The sequence below is a fragment of the Eucyclogobius newberryi genome, unplaced genomic scaffold (assembly GCF_026437365.1).
Source record: "Eucyclogobius newberryi isolate DKJ021-1_F unplaced genomic scaffold, fEucNew1.0.hap1 SCAF_14, whole genome shotgun sequence".
Taxonomy (NCBI): Eukaryota; Metazoa; Chordata; class Actinopteri; order Gobiiformes; family Gobiidae; genus Eucyclogobius; species Eucyclogobius newberryi.
This window is the reverse complement of record NW_027315768.1, coordinates 2505349-2520758: the sequence shown is the minus strand read 5'-3', so window position 1 is coordinate 2520758 and position 15410 is coordinate 2505349. Positions and strand designations below refer to the sequence as shown.

Genomic DNA, 15410 nt, shown 5'->3' with positions numbered 1-15410 from the left:
TTCTCAAACTCTCCATCCCTGAATTGTCATTTCTGCCTGAGTCAAATTCATAGCATTAGAAAAATAAACTGGGCGTCCCTGATGTGCAGCCCCACAGTGACCAGAGCTGTGGGGCGTGGTCTGCCCAGGTCAGTGCTGCTCAGTGCTGCTCAGTGCGCTGCAACATAGCGTCCACTGCGTCCACAGCAGAGATATGCTCTTCTCTGAGGATCTGGACTCACACGTGGAATACTAAAGTCTGGTGTGAGTGTGCCAAGCACCCACGCTCCTTTGAAGCACCCACGCTCCTTTGAAGCACCCACACTCCTCTGAAGCACCCACGCTCCTCTGGGCGTCAGAGCGGTCGCTGCATTTCCCTCGGAGGTTATTTGACGCACAGAAGGCCGCCCACGTTGGCCACAAACTCCTCCAGGCTCTTGAGGAAGGCCAGCTTCTGTTTGCGGTCCATCGTGGGCGGGGAGCTGCTGGCGCTGAGCTGGCGGAAGGCGTCTGCCAGGCGCTGGTAGATGACAGCGTCCCTCTGTGTGGAGAGCAGGGCCTGCACCAGCTCAGAGTACTCCACCTGCACACAGCGGGTACACAGCGGGTAACAGCGGGTAACAGCGGGTAACAGCAGGTAACAGCGGGTAACAGCTGTGGATATTGACTAAACTAGACTAAACTTCGACACAGCGGGTACACAGCGGGTAACAGCGGGTACACAGCGGGTACACAGCGGGTAACAGCGGGTACACAGCGGGTAACAGCAGGTAACAGCAGGTAACAGCATGAGAAGGACTGGACAGTGGACGTGCAGTGATGACACCAGTGTCCACACGGCGGGTACACGGCGGGTACAGCAGGTACACAGCGGGTACACACCTGGTGTAGGCACACGAGTGAGTAGAAGGCTTCTCCTGCTGCCACCGTCATCTCAGTGTTGTGCTTCTGGAGCAGCAGCATGTCAAACACCAGCTGCAAACAAGAGCACAGAGTGTTAGACAGTTCCACTGCAGAGGACGGCTCCGGAGCCTGGAACGGGGCTCTGGAGCCTGAGACGGGGCTCCGGAGCCTTGGACAGAAGGACTAGCTATAGCTCACCTTGAGGAAGTGTTGTGTAGCGTGAGTCAGGGGCGTGTCCTTGTCGGGGCTCTTGGCGCAGTGCTCGGCCAGAGGAGACAGAGCCTCCAGACACAGCTGACTGATCTCTGAGCTCATCCTGCACACACAGTCAAGGGAGCCACCGAATCCACATGTTCAGAGGATGAAACACTGGGACTGTTGCCATAGCAAACAACAATTCAAAGAGTATCTTTTGCAAGAAAAAAGTCCTCAAAAAGTGTTTTGAAAAGGACGGGTCTATTTCGCTTTCAAATTAATATTGTTTTCTCCTCATCCAGAGAAAGCAAGGATACGAGGTCATGCCCAACTCCAGGGAGAACATGAGGCTCTTGAAGAGCTCTTCGGGCAGCTGAGGGATCTTCTCAGGGAAGATCTCACAGATGAAGGTGATGAGCTTGTAGTACTGGTTACACAGTGAAGGGAACTGAAGGAGAAACACACAAGAGATGAAGGACTTTAGATTCTTAAGGATCCGTAAGGGCAGAGAGATCTGTGCAGCAGTCGACGGCAGGGGCCTCGACAACCAGATCTCCAGACAGAAACTGACTCTGCGGACAGGAGGAGGAGGAGTAGTGGGGTGTACCTTCAGCAGGTCCTGGGACATGAGCGGCAGCACGATGTTGACTCCGTACAGAACAACGTCTGCGGCAGAGACGTTGCGCCCAGCTGTGGCTCCCTGGTCCTGGCTCCGGAACACTTCATCTGAAACAGCAGCACATCAGGAGACACAGGTCAGGCTGGGCATTCTTACATAGAGCCCTGGTTTGTGTCAGGGTCAAAGTGATACGAGGGGCGGGCGAAAAAAATGTATTTATCTAAATATCGTGATACTTAGAGTCACAATATTGACATTGCAATATTTTGATAAGGTGATGCATATTAATGAGGTTGCATCATTTCCTGGATTTCAGGTGATTTGCAAGTCAATACTGACCAATACTGACCAATTCTGCCAAGACAATAGAGGGCAGCCCTGAGCCTCCAAGCTCAGGAGCGCTCTTGGCGTTTGCAGAGCGCCCAGTGAACTGCATCATGGCCCTTCACTTCCCTGAACTGTTCCCTGTTGTAGAGCATTCCCCACACTCACCTGCTGCTGCCTCCTATGGGCCAACCCAAGGCACTGCCGAGGTGCAGTTTATAGCGGTCACGTGACCAGAGGACTCGACCATTTAGTTTAAAATGTGTCTTTTTGTCATACATTATTGTTTCATGTGTTTCTATGGAGACGTCATTCAGTTAAAGGGTCAATTTGATTTAGTGAGTTTTGTTGATTTATACCATTTTTGTGTTTCACCCTCTCTTTTGGTAATTGTTTTGCCCAGGGGAGGGTCTGGGGGAGGGTCTGGGGGAGGGGCTGGGGGGTTTAAAAGGAGCTCTTCTCATTGTTGGAGAGAGAGCTGAAGAGAGCGTGTCATGTCTGCTGTGAGACGTTGTGTTTGCTGTACGGTTTGGAATCCTGTACATACTTTGAGTGTCGTTGTTTGCTCACTGTAAATACTCTTCTACTGCTTTGGGAAGTGGGTGTGGATAAAAATCACCTAAGAACAAGTTTTGTCGACTGAGCCAACATTTTTACTAAATCTTCAACAAAGCCGTTACTTTCCCTGACTCAGTGTCAATACAATTAAGTGTCTAAAGTAGCTATGCCTTATTTTATGACTCTTCAAAACAGAGAAAACTCTCCCCGGCTACAAAAGCCCCACCCCCCATCCCCCCTCGCCCTTCACCTGGTATCTCCCATAGAGAGGATGCACTGGGTCTCAGCGTTGCCGGGACTTATTGTCATATTAAAAATCAAACCAACCCGCGGCCCTATGTAAAAAGAGCCTTGATTTTATGTTTTTAACTGAAACATGGCTTGACAAAAACACAGGAAATGTAGTTCTGATAGAATCTGCTCCACCCAACTTTAAGTTTGAATCTGAAACACGAGAAAACAAAAAAGGGGGTGGAGTCTGTGCTGTCTTTAGAGATGAAATAATTACCCGCAGGTTGTCTTTTGGGGTGTTTTCATCATTTGAGTATGTATCCTTTAAAATGGAGCTAAAACGGTCTCCATCCATTCTCTTCATTGTTTTATACAAGCCTCCCCAGCACTGCCAAAGTTTTATTGAGGATTTTACTGAAATGTTTCCGTCGTATGCACAGACTTTGATGGTTTGGTCATTACTAAGACAAAAACATTTTTTTCTTTTTTTGAATAACTAAAGAAAACTAAGATGTAAAACAAACGGCCAACACTCAGATCAAACTAGATGAAAGTATCTGCTGAAGCTGGAGGTGTGACCTGTGTCGCTGAAGTCGATGAACTCTTTGGACAGAAGGTTGGTGAGCAGCTCCATGATGAGCAGCAGGTCCTGGTACTGGTCCTCCTCCGCTGAGGCGTCGCCACGCTTTCGATTCAGGTTGTTCTTGGAGTAAACCTGCAGCAGCGTCAGGCAGGCTTCATACAGCTTCATGCACTTGGTCTGCAGCACAGCCACAGCCACAGCCACAGCCACAGCCACAGCCACAGCCACAGACACAGACACAGACACAGACACAGACACAGACACAGACACAGCCACAGACACAGACACAGACACAGACACAGACACAGACACAGACACAGCCACAGCCACAGCCACAGACACAGACACAGACACAGACACAGACACAGACACAGACAGACACAGAGGCACAAAGGGAAACACATGAACAGGTGAGATCTCTCCAGTATGTGCCGTGCTGTAGTGTTCTAGAGAGCGTACCTCTCCCAGGTAACAGATCTGTTTATGAGCCACCTCCACAAAGACCTCGATGATCAGGTTCACGGTCTCCGGTGTGCTGCTGTACACCTGAAAGCAGCTTCAAATGTCAGAGTTCACGCTCATCTGGTCATGCCATTTTCATAACTAATAATAAAGTAGAAGAATGCCTCTCCTGGCAACAGTTTGAGAGCTGATCAGAACAAGCCCAGTGTAAGTGCGGCCACAGGAGCTCTGAGGGTTTTAATAGCTGGATTAGCAGGATTACGTAGGCCCCGTTTACACAGCAGCGACATTACAGTCATGTGAAAAAGATGTGAGGCGCCATGTGTCAAATGATGCTCTGCCCCTGAATACACAGCCTCTTAGAAATGTGTTTTTTCAGCAAAATACTATAAAAACCCCGACATTATTACCTGGTTAAGAGCAAGCTCTGTTTGGGAAGAGAAATGTGATTGTGCCTTCGTACCTCCATGAGTCCGATGCAGCTGGACAGGAAGTCCATGAGGAAAGAGAAGAGCGAGGCCACGTTATCGATCTGTGTGGCCTCTGCGATGCCGCACAGAGCTTCCAGTGTGGCTATGATCTCCTGCTTCACAGCCTCCTCCTGGCTCATCTGAGCAAAGTTCTCCTGATTGATCAGGTTGTGAAAGCGCTGCTGCAGCGGGTGGAGGACCTGCTCACACAACAGTGACTATGAGGTCTAAAAGCAGTACAAGAGGACAATACTGGACAGGAGCTCACCTCAGCCCAGTACTGCTGCTTGGTGTCTGAGTCCATGTTAGCAAAGCCTCCCAGGACCAGTGCCTTCATGAGGCTCCTCTGCACAGAGCTGGACAGCATATGGAGAGGGGGGCTGCGACTGGCAAACTGCTTCGCCAGCCTCCACCAGCCCTCACACTGCACCACCAGGTTGGCCCTGCACACAAACAGAACACGCACACAACACTTAGCTCTTGGTGTTAGTCTCGAATTATACATTATATATATGTTCTCCATTTGCGTAGAAGGCAATGCAGTTCTAAATGATGTATAGCTGGTTATGTGAGAGCTACAAGTGTAGAATCTTGAAGCTCACCGCTCCCTCCTCTCCACCAGGGTGACTAGCAGCTCCACTGTGTCGGTGGCCAGCTCACTCTCGGAGCTCCACACAGACAGGTTACTGATGATCTTCTCCAGAAGATATCCCACAATCCACTTGGAGCCCTCTGTGTCGGGCCCAAACGCTGTAGTCAGAGGCATGCTGATCTGACAGGACACATTAGATTACTGCATCTGCTCATGTCCTGATGGGGATGTAAAGCCCTGAGCTCTGGTACCTGCTCATACAGCTTCTCGTCCAGCAGCAGGTAGCTCTTGGTCCAGCGGCGGAGGAACCACACGATGTCCTTCCCCATCTGAGGACTGAGCAGCTCCATCAGGCTGGCTCTGGTGGCTCTGGACTCCACTTCAGATGTGCGCAGCACGGCAGACAGCAATCTGACACAAGAGCAAACATGTAATGCCCAAATGTTCTGGTGCGATGACTCAGGCTTGGGTCCCATCTAAAGTCTGGTATAGACTAACCGGACGACAGAGTCTGTGCGGTTGAAGCCAGGAATGGAAGAGGCCTTTTCGCCAGGAGAGCCCAGGATTTGCAGCGTGGTGTTGATGTCGACCTCTGTGGTGTGTTTGATGGAGAACTCCATGACCTCTGAAGGGATGAGCGGCGTCTCACCTTGAGGGTCGTCTGCCAGAACATGCCCTGACAACACATTTATGCCCTGTGTAAAGTTACTGTAGTGACTGACAGATGTCACAGGACAGTGACACTATGAGCAGCGCTTAACACTAAGGTACACCAATGATTCATCCTGTTAAGCAGAGGCGTGCGCTCAGGGAAACCCACTAAGACTAGGACCTTTCTGTCCTCAGTATAGATCAACTTAACAGGCTTCTATACGTACAGCTATACACCGGCATTTACTTTGATTTATATATATTCCTATGACATAGTTGATCATTTATGGAAGCTTAATTCACGCTAGTTTGAAAATCATTTGTACTGTACTGAGAAAATGTAAAAAAGAGGACTTAATAATAACAAATATTGAGGCACTTTTCACGAGTCAAAATGAATGGCCAGTTGACACTGACTTTGGCCCAATGTATTGGACAATCTGAAACTATTTATGGTGTCTCAATTACTATGCAGATGATGTCTTCATATATCTCACCAAACCAGACATTTCCATCCCCAATGTGATGTATTTCCCTCATGATATTGGTCCAATGTCTGGATACAAACTCAATGTACAAAAAACTGAAATTATCTCTTACTGGCGCCCCCCTCTGTCCTTTAGAGAGACCTTCCCAGACAGAATCCCCTAAACATTTAGGTGTGGCCCCCCATAAAGAAATATCAGCAAAAAGAAAAACTATACTCCCCCTTTCTCTACTATAAAAACCCTGTAACTATACAAATTCAAGTTTTGCCCAGATTTCTGTATCTGTTCCAGACTCTCCCGATTTTCATCATCTGTGCTCAGACCACACTGAATAAACCTGTGGGAATCAAGGATGTTTTCTGGTTTTGCCCTAACTTAGCATTTGCAGCATTTGCAGCATTTGCAGCATTTGCAGCAGCAGCAGCAGCAACTCCCACCTCAAAGATGCTCTAGAACCATATCATCCAAACAGAGCTCTTCACTCTCTATATGCTTCTGGTGGTCCCAAGAGTCTCTAAAAGCACAAGTAGGAGGTAGAGCCTTCTGGTGGTCCCAAGAGTCTCTAAAAGCACAGTAGGAGGTAGAGCTCTTGTGTGATGGAATCAGCTCTGTCCATGTTAAAGAGGCGACACAGTCTCTTCATTTAAGTCCAGGCTTAAAACGTTCCTCTATGAAATGACTTCTGGTCAGACCAGTTAGGAACAGAAATACAAACCCACAGCTTCAGATCCCCTGCCCTAGGAGCAACTCTGGGGGAAGTATGGCAGCTTGAACACTATCCTCTGATAAACACGTATTCTATCAAACTATATTCAATATTTCATTTGCAATCTGTTCATTGCCTTTTCTTCTTCTTGTTTTCCCGCCGGAATAACTACATCTGTCAACACCACTTGAAACATGTGGTCAAACAGACTCAACATATAATTCAATGTCTAGATTGTCTCAAATTGAAAAAAAAAAAAAAAAACATACAGTGCGATTATTCATGATTAATCATATGTCAAAAGTGTGATTGATCAGATATTCTTTATCAATTGACATCCCTAATTTTAATGCAAAATACATCATTACAAGCTCCTGCCACTGCTGCCTGCACCATTTGAAACTGTAAGGCAAATGTGTGACATTGTGACGGCAAAAAACTGCTGTAGGTTTTATGTAGATGCATCATGAAGCGACGCTGAAGGTGACGGAGGCTTTTTCATTGACGATACAACGTCCTATCGTCAAACTCAAACTTTAATCTGACAGTGAGATAAGAAAACACTTAAAAGAGCTGAGGATAAATTAGCCCTGGTGACCACAGCCAATGAGTACTGACCCGAGACCAGGATGATCCAGTGGATGTCTTCGTACAAGTCGTCCAGGACTTTGCGGTCGACTGTTGCCAGATCCGAGGCGGCCATGAGGTGCTGCTGTGTCCTCTGGAGCTGGCCATGGAGGCGTGTCACCCGCTCTTCTAACAAGCTGCACATGCACAAGAGCTGCTGAGCACACTCAAGAGGAGGAGGGGCTGTACCTGGTGAGGAGGGGAGGGGCTGTACCTGGTGAGGAGGGGGCTGTACCTGGTGAGGAGGGGGAGGAGCTGTACCTGGTGAGGAGGGGGCTGTACCTGGTGAGGAGGGGGAGGAGCTGTACCTGGAGAGGAGGGGGCTGTACCTGGTGAGGAGGGGGAGGGGCTGTACCTGGTGAGGAGGGGAGGGGCTGTACCTGGTGAGGAGGGGGCTGTACCTGGTGAGGAGGGGGAGGGGCTGTACCTGGTGAGGAGGGGAGGGGCTGTACCTGGTGAGGAGGGGGCTGTACCTGGTGAGGAGGGGGAGGAGCTGTACCTGGAGAGGAGGGGGCTGTACCTGGTGAGGAGGGGGAGGGGCTGTACCTGGTGAGGAGGGGAGGGGCTGTACCTGGTGAGGAGGGGGCTGTACCTGGTGAGGAGGGGGAGGGGCTGTACCTGGTGAGGAGGGGAGGGGCTGTACCTGGTGAGGAGGGGGAGGGGCTGTACCTGGTGAGGAGGGGGAGGGGCTGTACCTGGAGAGGAGGGGGCTGTACCTGGTGAGGAGGGGGAGGGGCTGTACCTGGTGAGGAGGGGGCTGTACCTGGTGAGGAGGGGGAGGGGCTGTACCTGGTGAGGAGGGGAGGGGCTGTACCTGGTGAGGAGGGGGAGGGGCTGTACCTGGTGAGGAGGGGGAGGGGCTGTACCTGGAGAGGAGGGGGCTGTACCTGGTGAGGAGGGGGAGGGGCTGTACCTGGTGAGGAGGGGAGGGGCTGTACCTGGTGAGGAGGGGGAGGGGCTGTACCTGGTGAGGAGGGGAGGGGCTGTACCTGGTGAGGAGGGGGAGGGGCTGTACCTGGTGAGGAGGGGAGGGGCTGTACCTGGTGAGGAGGGGGAGGGGCTGTACCTGGTGAGGAGGGGAGGGGCTGTACCTGGTGAGGAGGGGGAGGGGCTGTACCTGGTGAGGAGGGGAGGGGCTGTACCTGGTGAGGAGGGGGCTGTACCTGGTGAGGAGGGGGAGGAGCTGTACCTGGAGAGGAGGGGGCTGTACCTGGTGAGGAGGGGGAGGGGCTGTACCTGGTGAGGAGGGGAGGGGCTGTACCTGGTGAGGAGGGGGCTGTACCTGGTGAGGAGGGGGAGGGGCTGTACCTGGTGAGGAGGGGAGGGGCTGTACCTGGTGAGGAGGGGGAGGGGCTGTACCTGGTGAGGAGGGGAGGGGCTGTACCTGGTGAGGAGGGGGAGGGGCTGTACCTGGTGAGGAGGGGAGGGGCTGTACCTGGTGAGGAGGGGGAGGGGCTGTACCTGGTGAGGAGGGGAGGGGCTGTACCTGGTGAGGAGGGGGCTGTACCTGGTGAGGAGGGGGAGGAGCTGTACCTGGAGAGGAGGGGGCTGTACCTGGTGAGGAGGGGGAGGGGCTGTACCTGGTGAGGAGGGGAGGGGCTGTACCTGGTGAGGAGGGGGCTGTACCTGGTGAGGAGGGGGAGGGGCTGTACCTGGTGAGGAGGGGGAGGGGCTGTACCTGGTGAGGAGGGGAGGGGCTGTACCTGGTGAGGAGGGGGAGGGGCTGTACCTGGTGAGGAGGGGAGGGGCTGTACCTGGTGAGGAGGGGGAGGGGCTGTACCTGGTGAGGAGGGGGCTGTACCTGGTGAGGAGGGGGCTGTACCTGGTGAGGAGGGGGAGGAGCTGTACCTGGAGAGGAGGGGGCTGTACCTGGTGAGGAGGGGGAGGGGCTGTACCTGGTGAGGAGGGGGAGGAGCTGTACCTGGAGAGGAGGGGGCTGTACCTGGTGAGGAGGGGGAGGGGCTGTACCTGGTGAGGAGGGGGATGCAGTGCTCGGCGGCCACACGTCCCATCATGCCGATGCTGCACAGTTGGTCGGAGAAGAGCTCGCGGTCGTCCTCCTGAATCTCGTTGATCTCGTCGTCCTCATGTGACGCGACGCCGTTTGCAGACTTTACAGAGAAAATGAAGGAACACGTTTTAGAATATATGACATTAAGAAGAACAAACATTGAACACAATGTCACAAAGGTGCACATATCTATTTTAAGGCTGATTGCATTTTTAAATTTACACATTTTTGATCAATAAATGGCTCATTATTTGACCTTTTAGACTTAAATATGTTGTAGAATTGACCTAATGTGGTTCAAGATACAATGAAAATGCTATTCAAGTCAAATTACATAAAAATGACTATAATCCAAATAAAAAGTGAAGTATTACTATTGCAATGTACAATGTAGTGTAAATTAAAAGTCTCTACTCCTGTGCAGCGCTGCTTCAGCCTGACACACGAGGCAGAGTCCAGGACTGATACTTTACCAAGGATACACAAGTGCCTCCAACTGGGGAATTTACCCATAATGCACCATGATCGTTTTAAAAGATCAAAAAATAAGAGCATGGATCTGTATTGCTTTTGTAAAACATACAAACTATAAAAATGCCCTCAAAAAAAGGAAAGGATAATACATGAATATGAAATAGTACATGCACAAAAATCCTTCATTACGCCTTTAAACAAAGAACAGTCGGTCTCAAACTTATGACTCTAAAGCCTCAACCTGCTCCACAAAAGGTGATAGTAGTGATAGTCAGAGAGACACTCACACACCTGTGACACACGCTCACATTGGAGCGCCGTACTCCCAAGTAAGAGAATAAAAGCACAAATAAATCAAATAAAACACTGCAAAATAAAACCTAAAATTCTCGCTTTTTAATAAATATTTCTTTTTTATAATCATATTAGTCTAAGAAACACAAATGCATTCATAAATATCATTTTATTGGCAATTGCACATAGAAAGTGGTTTGGATCACTTGGATGTAGTAATAAAACATACCACTAGATGTCACTCTGGAAAAGTGTTTAGAAGCCTCGAAACATTTTGTACAAGTGCTTTGCCATTTCATGTGCTTCACTTTGCAGTGAAGCACAGTGAAGTGGAGGTCTTGGCAGTGGTGCATTGCCTGGTCTGTGTGGGCACTGTGATGTGGGGGTGGGGTGTTTGGGTGGAGGTCTTGGCAGTGGTGCATTGCCTGGTCTGTGTGGGCACTGTGATGTGGGGGTGGGGTGTTTGGGTGGAGGTCTTGGCAGTGGTGCATTGCCTGGTCTGTGTGGGCACTGTGATGTGGGGGTGGGGTGTTTGGGTGGAGGTCTTGGCAGTGGTGCATTGCCTGGTCTGTGTGGGCACTGTGATGTGGGGGTGGGGTGTTTGGGTGGAGGTCTTGGCAGTGGTGCATTGCCTGGTCTGTGTGGGCACTGTGATGTGGGGGTGGGGTGTTTGGGTGGAGGTCTTGGCAGTGGTGCATTGCCTGGTCTGTGTGGGCACTGTGATGTGGGGGTGGGGTGTTTGGGTGGAGGTCTTGGCAGTGGTGCATTGCCTGGTCTGTGTGGGCACTGTGATGTGGGGGTGGGGTGTTTGGGTGGAGGTCTTGGCAGTGGTGCATTGCCTGGTCTGTGTGGGCACTGTGATGTGGGGGTGGGGTGTTTGGGTGGAGGTCTCACCATGTTGCGTGTGCCGTCGGGAGCACACAGGTGGCACTGGATGTAGGCATTGAAGACCTGCACGGCCGGCTGGACGAAGCAGCCGCGAGGGAAGTGCTGGTCGTCCCGCACCAGGGTGAGCCAGGACTCCAGCAGGCGCTCGTACGCCTCCATGTACACCATGTCATCTTTGTCCAGCTGCACACGCACAAAGGTCAGAGGTCAGCAGAGAAGCACCAAAGGGGAAGCTACATTTACACGGCTTACGGAGAGACACCACTACACAGTATAGTGCAAACCTTTGACACCAAGAGTTTGCACCATAAACCATGTCTAAAGCCGGATTATTCTAGATCTAAACTAGGGCTAAAACTGGTCTAGACAATTGCTCGACCAGTTGACCACCTGGACCAATACAAATGACAGAAATGTGGGGGAAATATATTGAAACAGCAGATAATTGTGTGTACCACCAGAGGAAGCCCCTGTACCGCAGTTTGAGAACCAACTGTATAGTGCAGTCATTCCATTAAGTCCAGGTTTTTCACTCTCGCCCTCCGAGACGACTGCTCTTGTGATTATGGCCGTTACAAAAATAAATGGAATTGAATTAAATGTTTTCCCTTCTGATCTGAATGAGACTAAGCCTTTTTAGAGTTCTCATGAGGTATTTTGGGAGCACATTATAGCTCGTCACAAAAACTCATTTTGAAGAGGGATATAATAAGTGATAAGAAACTGGAAACTCTAAATGAACTAAACAATACCAGGACATAATCATTATAAAGCATAATGACTATGATCAGTTGGTTTACAACCCTCTTAACATACAACATATTTTAAGAAACCTTCCCACCAGCCAATAAAATTGAAGATAATTGTTTTACTTTAATCACAGTTGTCCAGGGGCAGACTGACAGAAGAAGGCCCCTCCCACCAGCACCCCACTGTGGCACCTGGTGTTCCGGGGTCTCCCATCCAAGTACTGACCAGGCCCTGTCCTGCTTAGCTTCAGAGCTGATGGGATGGGGCAGTGGCAGCAGGTATCGCACAGCAAGTCCATACAAACTAAATATTGAACATCATTTATTGAACCTTTCACTTTTAAAGCTAAAAAAGCAACCGTGTCTGGTAGTGGTCTTTGTGGAGCCGGGTCAGAATAAGATCCCTCTGGTTAAATTTGAGTGCATTCATTAATAAAAAATGCTTTTAGTGAAAATAAATAAACAGCACAATAAATGATGAAGAATTGTATACTTAAAAACATGATTGTGGACATCATAAAACTATGCACACTGCATCAAAAGAATAACAGCTGATATAAGTTTGTTGCCCTAATCACCGTTTCCTCCAGGGCGGCGCTGCGTCCGAACGAGCAGGTGAGGAGCGTCAGGCAGTTGATGAAGGAGGTGAAGAGGTCAGGGGGCAGTGCGGTGAGGGTGCTGCGCGGGAACATGCTGATTAAATTGGAAACCATGTTAGAGATGCCCATGGCCTCTGAGTCCTCCATGTCCATCCTGCACACAAAGAACATGAAAGATACACACGTGAACCACACACGTGAACCACACTCGTGAACAACACACGTGAACCACACACGTGAACCACACTCGTGAACCACACTCGTGAACAACACACGTGAACCACACACGTGAACCAAACACGTGAACCACACACGTGAACCACACACGTGAACCACACACGTGAACAACACCGACGTGACAGGCTAATCTTATCTTACAGACACACATACACGTCAAATCAGAGCGTTGCTGGTGTGATCCAGAATGTTGTGCTCAATTGTCTTATGCTGAGAGTCATGTGGTGCCGGAGGTTCCTGTACAGGTCTTATACTGAGAGTCATGTGGTGCCGGGGGTTCCTGTACAGGTCTTATACTGAGAGTCATGTGGTGCCTGAGGTTCCTGTACAGGTCTTATACTGAGAGTCATGTGGTGCCGGAGGTTCCTGTACAGGTCTTATACTGAGAGTCATGTGGTGCCGGGGGTTCCTGTACAGGTCTTATACTGAGAGTCATGTGGTGCCTGAGGTTCCTGTACAGGTCTTATACTGAGAGTCATGTGGTGCCGGAGGTTCCTGTACAGGTCTTATACTGAGAGTCATGTGGTGCCGGGGGTTCCTGTACAGGTCTTATACTGAGAGTCATGTGGTGCCTGAGGTTCCTGTACAGGTCTTATACTGAGAGTCATGTGGTGCCGGGGGTTCCTGTACAGGTCTTATACTGAGAGTCATGTGGTGCCGGAGGTTCCTGTACAGGTCTTATACTGAGAGTCATGTGGTGCCGGGGGTTCCTGTACAGGTCTTATACTGAGAGTCATGTGGTGCCGGGGGTTCCTGTACAGGCCTTATACTGAGAGTCATGTGGTGCCGGAGGTTCCTGTACAGGTCTTATACTGAGAGTCATGTGGTGCCGGGGGTTCCTGTACAGGTCTTATACTGAGAGTCATGTGGTGCCGGGGGTTCCTGTACAGGTCTTATACTGAGAGTCATGTGGTGCCGGGGGTTCCTGTACAGGTCTTATACTGAGAGTCATGTGGTGCCGGGGGTTCCTGTACAGGTCTTATACTGAGAGTCATGTGGTGCCGGAGGTTCCTGTACAGGTCTTATACTGAGAGTCATGTGGTGCCGGGGGTTCCTGTACAGGTCTTATACTGAGAGTCATGTGGTGCCTGAGGTTCCTGTACAGGTCTTATACTGAGAGTCATGTGGTGCCTGAGGTTCCTGTACAGTTCTTACTGCAGATGACAGATGCTTGAGTCATGAGGAGGAAGTGAAGAATCCCTGGGTCAAATCTGTTCTTACAACATGGAAGGAGCTGATCAGAACAAACTAAACAAACATGCTACAAACTTAAACTCGTAAAGTTTTATGACCAAAGGTTTTGTACCAAATAGAACTGAGACTCAAGGTCTGGAGGACAAAAGGTCTAAAGGTTTTTCACCAGATGTAAAAGAGAATCACATGAAAAGCTTTGATATGTTGAAACAATCATTTGACTTGGAGGAACAGGACTTATATAGGTTTTTACAAATAAGGAGTTATTATAACCAAGAAATTGAACAAAATAATGACCATTACAAACCTCTGATTAAGATGTTTATTCAGGCTTATACATCAGAACTATCAAGGGAATAATATCTAAATTATATCAATGCATTTCTAATCTGGATAGCTACTCTACTAAATATATTAAAAGCTAGTGGGAAAGACAATGTGTACATCTCTGAGATCTACCAAATTACACGTCTGGAGGGAATTTTGTTGGAAAATGTGTCACATTTTTTCCTAACACCAGGTCAAAGTGCCGATTACTCACAGGGAAACACAGACTGCTGGAGAAACTGTGGCACCAGGAGGCAAACCACTATCATGTGTTCTGGGACTGTCCTGTTGCTCACAAATATTAGACTTAAATTAAAGGCGTAATGGACGTTTTTTTGTCGATTTGAGAACTGAAGTGGAAATTTAACTATGTAGTTGACGTCTATTTATATTTGTATTTCATAATTTGCTCTCTGGCTTTGTTCTGTTAGTGTTTAATCTAAAATCTTTTTTGCAGATATGAATTGCATGATACAGAGGTCCGCAATCAAATAAAGCAATTCTAGCCAATTGAACAACTCTTTGTTGAACACACCCCTGGAAAGACTTCCCTGACAATGGTTCTAAAAATAGATACATTATTTCTATCTGAGAAAATAAAAGTATTTAGAGTTAAAGAAAATCAAATATTTCGAATTGTAGTTTTACATCCATAATTTTATGTACATCAATTATTTCATGTACCTCCATGTATACGTTATATATAGAAATGATTCATCTTATTCCACCCCACCCACTTTCTCCTCTTGCCACAGATCAGCACTTCTGTTGTAATTACATTTCCGCTTTGATTTGTGCAAAATGTCCAATGTTCATGTGACCAACACGTCAACACTGCATGGACTCTCTGGACGGCCTGAGAACGCCTTTGAGTCTGTGTAGAACTTATTTTCTCTGGAGGTCTCAGTGGTCACTAATACAACCGGAGGAAGGATTACGTGGAATGGCGACGCCCAGACGTGCTTATGGAATAAGGGGAATACTGTGTTATTTGTATTGTTATGAGAGAAGATTATACATCCAAATAATTACAATATTTCTGATTTGATAAATGTGACCATATGTCATTTTGATCCGATTCATTTTTCCATTCATTTAACCCATTTCCAACATGAGAAATCCTGTACAAGGCCTCAGCCTCCTCTTATCAATGAGTGCACTGCTGCACATAGCTGTCCAATGAGGCCATAGGAAAAATGATCTGAAAATAGGAGATTACAACTGAGAGCAAGAGCCTATTACTCACCAG

At 48.9% G+C, this 15410-nt stretch overlaps 1 protein-coding gene across 1 annotated transcript in view; it reads right to left on the bottom strand.

The window, feature by feature from the left end:
• Positions 1-304: 304 nt before the first annotated feature.
• Positions 305-15410, bottom strand: part of xpo4 (exportin 4) — a 62194-nt gene continuing 47088 nt past the window's right edge. Inside the window, 16 exon segments of the mRNA XM_072444164.1 lie at positions 305-562; positions 862-954; positions 1081-1198; positions 1395-1525; positions 1685-1803; positions 3389-3569; positions 3852-3938; positions 4318-4524; positions 4593-4767; positions 4927-5096; positions 5168-5327; positions 5415-5592; positions 7380-7525; positions 9357-9499; positions 11062-11238; positions 12383-12557. Coding sequence (XP_072300265.1) covers positions 365-562; positions 862-954; positions 1081-1198; positions 1395-1525; positions 1685-1803; positions 3389-3569; positions 3852-3938; positions 4318-4524; positions 4593-4767; positions 4927-5096; positions 5168-5327; positions 5415-5592; positions 7380-7525; positions 9357-9499; positions 11062-11238; positions 12383-12557 — 2458 coding nt within the window. The 3' untranslated portion in view covers positions 305-364.